Below are 10,296 nucleotides of genomic sequence, written 5' to 3'. Positions count from 1 at the left end.
TTTTTGGCCCCTCAGTTCCATTCCTCCATCCAATCTTATATTTAACATGAGAAAAAATTAATTAATCAAAAATTAATTAACATATTTTTATTATTTAATATGAAATATGGTTATTTACTTTTTCATATATAATTATTTTTTAATATCATCCATTACAATTAAATTCAAACACATATCCTACCTTCATTTTAATTTTCCTATTATAATAACTCAATAACAGCTTTGTTGATTTATGGAATAAATACACAAATTATCGTGCAAATCTATAACCTATATATTTTGACCTTCCTACATGACGCATGTTCAGTTCTTTTTTGCATTTTATGAAAAATTGGTCAAATATCACTTTTGATCCCTTTATTAGGCTTAAAATTAAGATTTAATCCTTATACTTGAATTTCTACAATAATTTGGTCCCAACTTTTTATATGTGTAGTCCAAATGCTTAATGTTGTTAATTAATCTGATAAAATGTTTTACGTGGAAGTTTTACAAAAACTATTCTGACAAAGACAATGTTAATTCTTTTTAATCCTTTTTTAGTCAATATAAAATAATGGTAAAATTGTAGTTTCAATCTTTATACTTAAATTTCTACAATAATTCGATCCCTCTTTTTTATAATGCTTAGTCCAAATACTTAATAATATTGATTACTCTGGTAAAAATTTTTACGTGAATTAAAAAAAATACTATTCTAACAAAAAAAATATTTATTTTGGCTTGATGAGTTAGAATATCTCTTTTTTTTTTTTAAATCCACATTAGGCACAAAAATTATTCACTGTGCCAATTATTCAGACCAACATTTTCCCCTTTTTTTAATTATTACAAGGTAATGGTAAAATTGTAGTTTCAATTTTTTTACTATGCTTGCATTTTATATTTAATCTTTTTATTTTAATTTTATATAATTTAGTCATTTACGTTTACAGTGACATTAGTTAGTTCAAATAATTTACATATTATATATAATAGTTATCTTATTAGTTTACCATCATATCCTTTCTAGGCTAACAAGTGTCAAAAATTAAGAAAGATTATTCATAGTTGAAAGGTTAAAACTGATTTTTTTTAAAGTATGTATAATCATGTTGGCAAAAAAAAGAAAAAGAGAGAGAAGCTATAAACATGGCAAAGTGACATTTTTTCTATAGATATATTATATAACAATGGTCAAATTTCAATTTGGTCACTATGCTCAAATTTATTATTTAATCTTTATACTTCAATTTCTTAACATAATTTGGTACCTCAACTTTTATAATGTCAATGATTAATCCAAATATTTTATTTTTATTAAAATGATAGATGTAATTTTTAAAAGTTGTTAACACCATTAAAATTATGTATTAAATTTACGTCCGTTGTAATGTCATTTTTTGTTACACGTAAAAAGAATATTAACCTTTGAAGTTAAAAAATAAAAGAAGTAAATTTGTAATGGACGAAAAGTAGGAATATATTTTAACTTCCAAATTGTATTTAATAATTTAATCATAAAGAAAGGGATAGGGAAATGTGGCAGTATCGAATTCCTTTCTCCATTTCAGTCTTCCACAATATAATTCTAGATGGAGGGCAAAACTATTCCTGATTCTTGGTCACTACATCAAATAATTTTTAAACCGCAAGTGCTATCTCATCTTTATTCCTCATTTTTATTCCAATTCCCATATATCTCCATAATTTAGAAAATAATTTTGAATTTCGAGTCGAGTATCGAGTTTGAGTCGAATTGAATTTCACAATTTGATTAACATATTGGTGTAAATACTCTTTTGGTCCCTGTCAACTTTGAAAATAAGCAAATTTGGTCTCTCTCTCAATAAAAATTAAAAAAAATTCAAAATTTATATTTTAAAATTTTCTAAAATAATAATTTTGGGATCTAATTAATGATTCAAACTTATCATACTTAAGTATATATATATTTTTAATTATTTTGATTTGAAAAGTTTTTCAAATATATATGGTTTCAAATTTACGTGCTTTAACATGAAATTTGTCACAATATTTTTATTTGACATGTTTAATATTTTAAATTTAACTCAAACAATTTCACTTGATTCGACTCGATTCGAAAAGAATTTAATTTGAGTTAGGATGATAAAATAGGACTAATGAACTCGATTAAGTTAAAAAATTTTCACTTGATTTGACTCGATTCAATCGGACGCTCACCCCTAAACTCTAGACCAAGAGTTTTATAATATTATACTATTATCCATTTTCAAGTGTTCTAGGCAACATTTAATCAATCATAACCAATTTGCTTAATGCATTCCCATAAAATGATTAAAAAAATTAAACTTATATTTATATTTTTTTTATACAATACATAAAATTACTTATAATTATTTCTTAACTTATAAATAAAAGAATAAAATACGCTTGAATGCATCTTGTGCAGCACGAATAACAATAACAATACTAATCAATTAGTAATATTATTCTTTTTATATATGTAAATAATTATATCTCTATATGTATACTTGGGAGATAAGTATTAAAAACAAATATTTTAAAGAGATAAAAGACTTGGTATAGTATAAAGTAGTAATGAATATATGAAAGCAGCAAGGTGAGAAGAGCTTTGCCAATGTCACTTATGAACTCATTCCATTCACGTGATACAAGCTTATGTTGTAAACAGCAATCACCCACTAATTTGATTCTCTCTTTATGATTTTTGATTGAAATGTAAACTGTTTCCATATAAGTATACAAATGTGTAGGGTTCTATATAAGTGGAGATAGACTCCATCATCCTTATCAAACCACCCCAGCCTTTAGCAACATATTTAACATCAATCAAACATGTGTATCTGTGTCAAATGCGGATGCTTTAGCTGCAAACATGAAACCCCCGCGAAAGCCGATGCTGAGAATCAAGAAACCGGCTTTCTCGACGTTATGCTCGCAATCTTTCTGCCCCCAGTTGCGATATATAAAAAGGAAAAAGGTTGCACGGTGAGTCGTCTCTCCTTTCTATTTTACGCGCTTTGTGTTTAAGTATGTTGAGTTAGGACAGAGATGGCCGGGGAGAGTAATTAAGAGCTGACTCTCCATTTGGTGGTTGTGTGTGAATTACAGGCCAAATTCTGGGTAAATATATTGCTCTCGTCCGTGGCAGTTGTGCCAGGAAGCATCCATGCCGCCATCGTCATATCATCTTGAAGTGAAAGATATTGTGAAGTTAGTTATGGTCCTTTTTCGTGTTACTACTCATTTTAATCTTCAACAAACAAACTATGTAGTGCTACGTAAGATTTGATGTCCTTTACTGCTGAATCCTTGTTTTGTGGCTCAGGGTCTGTTGGCTCGATATCGGCATTGTTGGTGCTAATTGTTACCTGGAAAAGAAATGGTTGGTGAATAAAATTTATGTCATGTTTGGTAGAATGAATCCTAGTACGTTGTCCAACACAAACAAAGACAGACTTGATAAATACAAATACAGTTGAAGAACTTGCATATAACTCTTTGCATATGCATCGATGAAAAGAATCTTGCAAATTGGAACTATCAAGTCATTGATGTAGGATCTCCCTTGGGAAGTTGCCATAGATATCCTTCAATCAACTAAAAATCCTATCTGCTAAAATGATAACACCACATGGAGCATTCTCCTAATAAGCGAAGAAGCTTCTACATAGCTCATGAAACTATGCACATGAGCTGCTAACGATTTTAGCAAATAGGACACATTGCATCTGCCAATCACTGGCCAATTATTAGATCTTAACAATCAACGGACAGGCTAAAGTTTGAATATATATACTAAAACTCAACGTATGATCTCTCATTTGTCACCACTATTTGATCAAACACTCATTTAATTATTGGAGAGCGTCTACAGCAGCTCTAAGTTCACCATTGTTTTGCAAAAAAACCAGACTCCAAGGCCGACCCCACTTTTGATCCACCAAGCTATAGAGAGGCATCAACTTCAAACAAAAATTACAACTCTTCGGGAAACAGCCTGGATGGAATATATCAGTCACATTAAGGCAACTCAAGCATTAGGCCGCATAGGTAAAACTTGTGTGTGTGTCTATTTTTCATTTAGCTTTCAAATAACATTTTCTCTAGGTAACATGCCCAGATTTAATCTGTTGGCATTTCCGATTATAACAAACCATAAAAAAGAAAGCCGTTCAAATACAAACTCCTCTATTTTCATTTTTCTGACAAATCACTCAATTATTTGTTACTGCACACAAAATTACAAAAAATAAAATAAAATAAAATAAAACTCTCAAAAACATCTTCTCACAAGTCAACAACCACATATACCGCTACTCAAATCAACTCCTTAATGCCAGGCATCATTGGTGATGAGGCTGCTGTTGTGCTTGGGAAATGGCAAGAATCAAAATTCCCACTTGGAAAAAAAATCATGACAAAGGGTGGATTTCAGGGTAAAACGAATGATATGTTACCCACTATTTACCAAGAATGTAACCAAGAACCTTTGTTTTGATTACCTGAACTCCGCAAATGATTGGATAGATGGTAGCAATCTGAAGAATGGTTGGGGTAGATACTTTCCTTGAGAGGTTCACAAGTTTCTGGGGAAACCATGGCAGAGTATCCTTGAATATATGAGCAGTTCCATGGAGACCCTGACGTTACAGTCAAAGCAATGTTTAATAAGCAAACATGATGAAAAGTGTCCCCTTCTATGCCTTTGAGGAGGCCTGCAACTTTTATGTTATTTCCGATGACATCTTTAATTGTAATCCTTTCTATCACAGGGAGAGCATTTGGATCGTAAAAGTCATCCGGATGCGGAGAGAAAGTACTATCGAACCTTATAGCTGTGTCTACACCAACCAAGGTAACATTTAATATATAGATATTTCTCACATATCCACCCCTTCCACGAGCAGTCTTTATAGTGATAGCCGTGCTTGAATAAAAAAATACAGGTTTTCTGCATAAACTTCTGAAACACCTCCTGACATTTCACTTCCAATTGCTATCCCAGAGCCATTTCGATTGTGTCCAATAAGCCGGCGGATTATAATATTTGTGCTGGGGCGAGCAAATGAAATGCCATACTCATCCCACCCACTTTTGATGGCAATTAGATCATCACCGGTGCTAATGTAACAGTCTTCTATGCAAACATCATTCGAAGAATCTGAATGCATTCAAACAAGGCAAGAGCTTGACTTTAAAACATGGAAAAAATAGAAATAAGAATGTTGGTGAATCCAGATATAAAACTCACCTGGATTGATTCCATCCGTGTTTGGTGAATCCGGAGGAGCCAGGATTGTGACATTCTGGACTATAACATGGCTGTTCATCAAGAAAAAAAAGAATCTCAATTTAATTGATAAAATGCTTTCACTCATGAAAGTTCTGCTATAAAAAATGGTAACCTAAACAATTTAACAGCAACATTCAAGAAAGGGCATTGCTAATATTATAGGAGGCCACAAACCTGCAGTAGACTGGGTGGATGGTCCAAAAGGGAGAGTTCAAGAAAGTCAAGTTTGAGATGACAACCCCAGTTGAGTTCATCAACTCCACCAGATGGGGCCGAGTATAGTCCAGAGTTTTACGCTTAAACCAGTTCCACCAAACACTGCCTTGTCCATCAATAGTTCCATTATCTCCTGCATGAAGAACCCATGGCATCAATGAAAGAAAACCAAATGCTCATGGAACATGATTTTTCATCCATGTTACTAACCTGTTATGATTACATCAGTCAAATTGCGACCATATATAAGGCTTCGATGCCTTCCACCAGGTAACTCCACACCTCGGCCATAGGAAGGCAGAGGATCAACAACTGGCCAATCATCAGGATTCTGAAACAATATACTATGTGATGAGAAAGCATCTAGGGTGGTATGCTCAGTTGAATTTGGGGCATAGACAAGCAACGAAGCATCAATGATAAAAAATGAGATGCCATTCTCGCAGTATTGAATTAGTATGTTCACATATAAACATTGATTTGCTTATAACTAGCTAGAATGCGTATTCTCCATCATCAACCATTGTGACAACAGATTAAATCCCATACGCAACAACATTTCTAGATACGATGTCCTTTTTATCACTTCTTATGAGTAAATGTTCTCTTTGAAGTAAGTTGGTAATGACTTACATCTGATCCAAGAATCACTGCATCCTTATCTAACCACAAAGTTAGGTGACTGATGAGATCAAAGCTTCCTGTCAACCACCGGCCAGCTGGGATAAAAAGTTTGGCCCCACCTTTGTCAGAAAATGAATTGAGGTAGAAGATGGCATTCTGAAATGCTTTGGTATTGAGAGTGACACCATCTCCGACTGCACCAAATTCGGTAATAGCGACACTGTGGGGCCGAATCTCCCGTGAGAGAGCCTGTTTGCATTCTGAGCTGGCCTTGACAGTCCATGCAATATGACCGCAAAATGCAAGTACCAGTAGCACATCCACCAGCTGAAATGAAAGATTTTCAGAATTGATCATGAATGGGCAAATTAGCTAATAAGTAACAAAAGAAAATGAAAGCCATATTAACATCAAAGAGAACCAAAAGAAGCCTGAAAATAGGAAATAAGAAACATGCAATAACTTTATCAGTCGAGTCATGGACAACAAGTGAGTCACACATTTTATGGCATAAAACTAGCAGATTGACATCAAAGTAAGCAATTGAACTTCATTTTACTAAAAAAAAGGGCTAACTTGGCTAAGAGAAACCACAGCCAATCAAAAAGGGAAGAAGCAAATTGCATTTGCTCACCACAACTAGTTGCCTACAACACTCCATGAAAGCTAAAAAACAAGAACAATTTTGCTCGTTTAGATCCCAGCCATTGCCTTAAATAAAATTTTGTAACGTGTACAAAAGAATGTAGATGAATCACACTGTCCTGCCATAACACATTTTGAACAATTTCTTCAGATCTTGTTCAAACACCAACAACTTTGTGTTGTACCAGAAAGACTAGGAATATATTAATAGTTAAAGACTCATTCAGACAAGACAAAAGTAAAAGAAAAAAATCTCAAAACAACAAAATAGAAAGTCAGAAAGGAAAAGGCAACGATCAAACAACTTACACTGAAAGATCTCTTCATATGAATGAGATCTGCAAATTTCCCTTTCAGCCCAACCAACTAAGAAGACACCCCAAGGTAGACAATTGGAAGAAGAGGAAAGACTTTTTCTTTTTTTCTCTCTATGGAAGGAGAATAAGGTCCTCTTTCTCTAGCTATGCTATCTAGCAATAAGGCTTAGTTGGGTCATTGAGAGAAAAAAAAAAAACATCACCAAAGAGAAATCATTGAAAGTGACCGTTGCTGCCCGCCAAAAATTAAGCAGTAGGGTCCTCTAATCTCTTCACTTGCTCCAATACTTGTCTCTCTGTGTATCTTTCTTGCTGTAAACACAAAGCATTATCCAGAAAATGGTTTCTGTTTTAAAAAACATGAAAGAAAGTCGTTTCCTGTTAGAACTCAGATACTGACCTATCCTTAAAATAAAATGTCTCTTTTATGTTCCATCAATAAAGATTCTAAATGTGACTGTGGGAAGGGATATATTCGTTAATTCCTGGGAAATTAGCAATCAAATTACAAAAGCAAGGGTGTCGTTTGCTTTGTCCAAATTGTTTGTGTTTATGTTAGCTTTTTTATTTTTTTGGTCACTGACAGAACATGGTCCTTGGAATCACTGATCCCAAGTTCATTGTTAAATAAACAAAACATAAAAAAGGGGGAGGTGGGTCAAAATTTTCTTTAATGTAAACACTTGGCTTTGCTAGATTGACCCAAATAGGCTATGAGTGTGGAACCTACAAGTTCTATAGTAGGCGAGCGGTTTCAAACCAGTGGGCGGTTGCTTGGTGAGGGCCGGTTACTGCCACTGGCTTTGGAAGCAGGGACCACCCCTCCTCTTGCATGAGTCAGGGTTTGATACCCCTAAAGGGAAACCTTAAACCAACTCCATTTGAATGGCCATTATTATGCCCTAAACCCCCCCATCTCATGGCTTCTTTTATTTTCTTTTTTCTTTTTAGGACAATTTTTCATGGGAAACATTTCCTCAATGTCTGAATTATTTCTTTTTTTTTCCTTGCTTTCTAATTTACTTAATTTACAGACAAGTAATTACTAAAACCCTCATCAAACATCATGATTATTACATTAAATTTTCCTTTATTTTTCTAATATATTAAGAAAAACAGAAGACAAGAATCCCGGTCCTGATTTTTGTACTTTAACTTCAACAAAACAACCATAAAAGATTAGAGTGATGACATGATGGTTAAGGATGTTTATCACATTCCAAGTATGATATAAATTCGAGTCACGTTAATTATATTTATTGCTTAGACTTTATCATATTATTGTAATTCAAAAAAAGAAATAGAGGACAACAGTTTTAAAGTGAGTGAGCAGACCAGTGTCCATATGAGACTACTTAATTATAAAATGATTTTGTAAGCATTTCTATTGCTAATCTTCTCATGGGTTTGAAGAAGGTAATAGGTACTAAATACTAACAGTGATTTGAGGGAAAAAAAACTAAGAAAAATTGTCCTTAAAGAAGGGGACAAAGTCACAGGGAAGGACAAGAAGAGAGAGAACAAAGGAAAGTCTTAATCACAGTGTAACAATGTAATAAGGAAAATAAAGTTCACAAAGTCAGGTATCCAATGACCATCTCAACCAAAACTCTTGATCTGTTTTCAATTTTTGGTTAATTTGGATTTGGTCCTTGTCCTATGTTTAAATTAGGAATTTAATCCTTTACTTTTAATTTCACAAAACTTTCTCTCTCTAATAATGTCATTATTTATCCCAAATGAAGATGTTATCTATTCTAATCAAAATGATGGCATCAAAATATCTCTTTCCATAAAAAAGACTTATGTTATTGTGATAAGTTGGAACGGTGGTTTAAAAATAATTTTGAGTTAGCATTAGTGTTGGCTATTTGGACTAAACTAATGAGTAACGCGAATAAAAATAGAAAGACTCGGTTATATCAAATTAAAATATAGAAATTAAATCTCAAATTTGAATATAGTATAAGGAGTAAAATAAGAAATTGAGCTTTTTTTATTTCCAGTGTCAGTGTGAACATGCAGCCTCCCCACGTGGCATCTGAATTTGTACAATTGTAATGTAAGATATAAATATGAAGTTGAAGAATATATTTATTTAGTGGTTGCAATTCATAAAACATATAATGAGATTGAAATCATAAGACCGACTAAAACATTTGTAAGATATTAAGTAGAATTAGAATGGTATTAAAACAAAGATATTGATGGTGATTGTAGCTTGCCATTCACCAATGAATTTGATTACGCATCATTCATCCCTACTTGGTGTTTCAAGATGTAACTTTACCATAATCATAGTTGTTAGCAATAATGAATTTGGGTTATTTTTCTTTCCAAAACAACAAAACATGCAATTAACTCCATTGCTTAACATACTTGATGTACATTCAAGAGCATGATGTTTTTGGTGCCAAAAATACATCATGATTTATTTTTTAAAATATTCACAATTCATTATGTCCTTCACCGGATTTTCCTAGTGTATTCAAACCCTCTAGCTTTGATAAAACAAATATTCACTTATTCCTCTAAAATTTGATGAAAAATATATTAACCCCTAAAATTTATTTATTAAATGAATTTTAATTAGAGGGATAAATTTTATTGTGGGCATATACGTATGAAAATTATAGATTTAGAACATAGATGTATGTTTAAAAATAACATGTAATAAATAATGAAACATATAGTTTGAAATTATTAATCATAATAGCACATGAAATATGTATGACATTTAAATAAAAATAGATTAAATTGTAAGTAAACAAAATTTAAAAACATAAATACTTCAGATTAACAATACTAAATGCACTACAATTGTTCATTAAATGTTGTCATTATTCATGAGTTAGTGTCGAGTTGACTTGTGGCACCAATTTAATTAACAACATTATTAATATATATATATATATATATACAACTTATGGAGATAATAAATTATACATGTTAAAATGAAAATGTATAAAACACATAAAAATGAAGCTTTGTTTGAGCAATAAATTTAAAATTTTACCAATCCAATTGGTGGGCTCAAATCCTGTTACATGCATTTTTTTTATTTTCATTGGTTGTTAAAAAAACTAAAGTACCCTCAAATAATATAACTTATTTTAATTACAAAAAGATATTTTTGTAATTTCTCTAATCAAGTTGGTGCCAGATTGACTTGTGACACCAACTCAATAAGGGGTTAAATAATAGAATAGATAC

The 10,296-nt window shown here is 32.2% G+C and overlaps 1 protein-coding gene and 1 long non-coding RNA gene across 2 annotated transcripts; one reads left to right on the top strand and one right to left on the bottom strand.

Moving 5' to 3' along the window:
* The first annotated feature begins 2,581 nt into the window (after positions 1-2,581).
* LOC107910560 (uncharacterized) lies at positions 2,582-3,471 on the top strand. The gene is made up of 2 exons (XR_001687674.2): positions 2,582-2,973; positions 3,097-3,471. It is a non-coding gene; the product is annotated as an uncharacterized lncRNA (long non-coding RNA).
* A 566-nt stretch (positions 3,472-4,037) lies between these two features.
* Positions 4,038-7,639, bottom strand: LOC107910549 (probable polygalacturonase). The gene is given in 7 exon segments (XM_041098234.1): positions 4,038-4,922; positions 4,925-5,149; positions 5,240-5,310; positions 5,456-5,630; positions 5,708-5,828; positions 6,131-6,448; positions 7,076-7,639. Coding segments are annotated over 7 exon segments (1,398 nt in total). The 5' UTR covers positions 7,094-7,639; the 3' UTR covers positions 4,038-4,452.
* Between the last annotated feature and the right edge of the window lie 2,657 nt (positions 7,640-10,296).

The sequence above is a fragment of the Gossypium hirsutum genome, chromosome D08 (assembly GCF_007990345.1).
Source record: "Gossypium hirsutum isolate 1008001.06 chromosome D08, Gossypium_hirsutum_v2.1, whole genome shotgun sequence".
NCBI classification, from domain to species: domain Eukaryota; kingdom Viridiplantae; phylum Streptophyta; class Magnoliopsida; order Malvales; family Malvaceae; genus Gossypium; species Gossypium hirsutum.
This window is presented reverse-complemented; position numbering and strand designations above follow the sequence as displayed.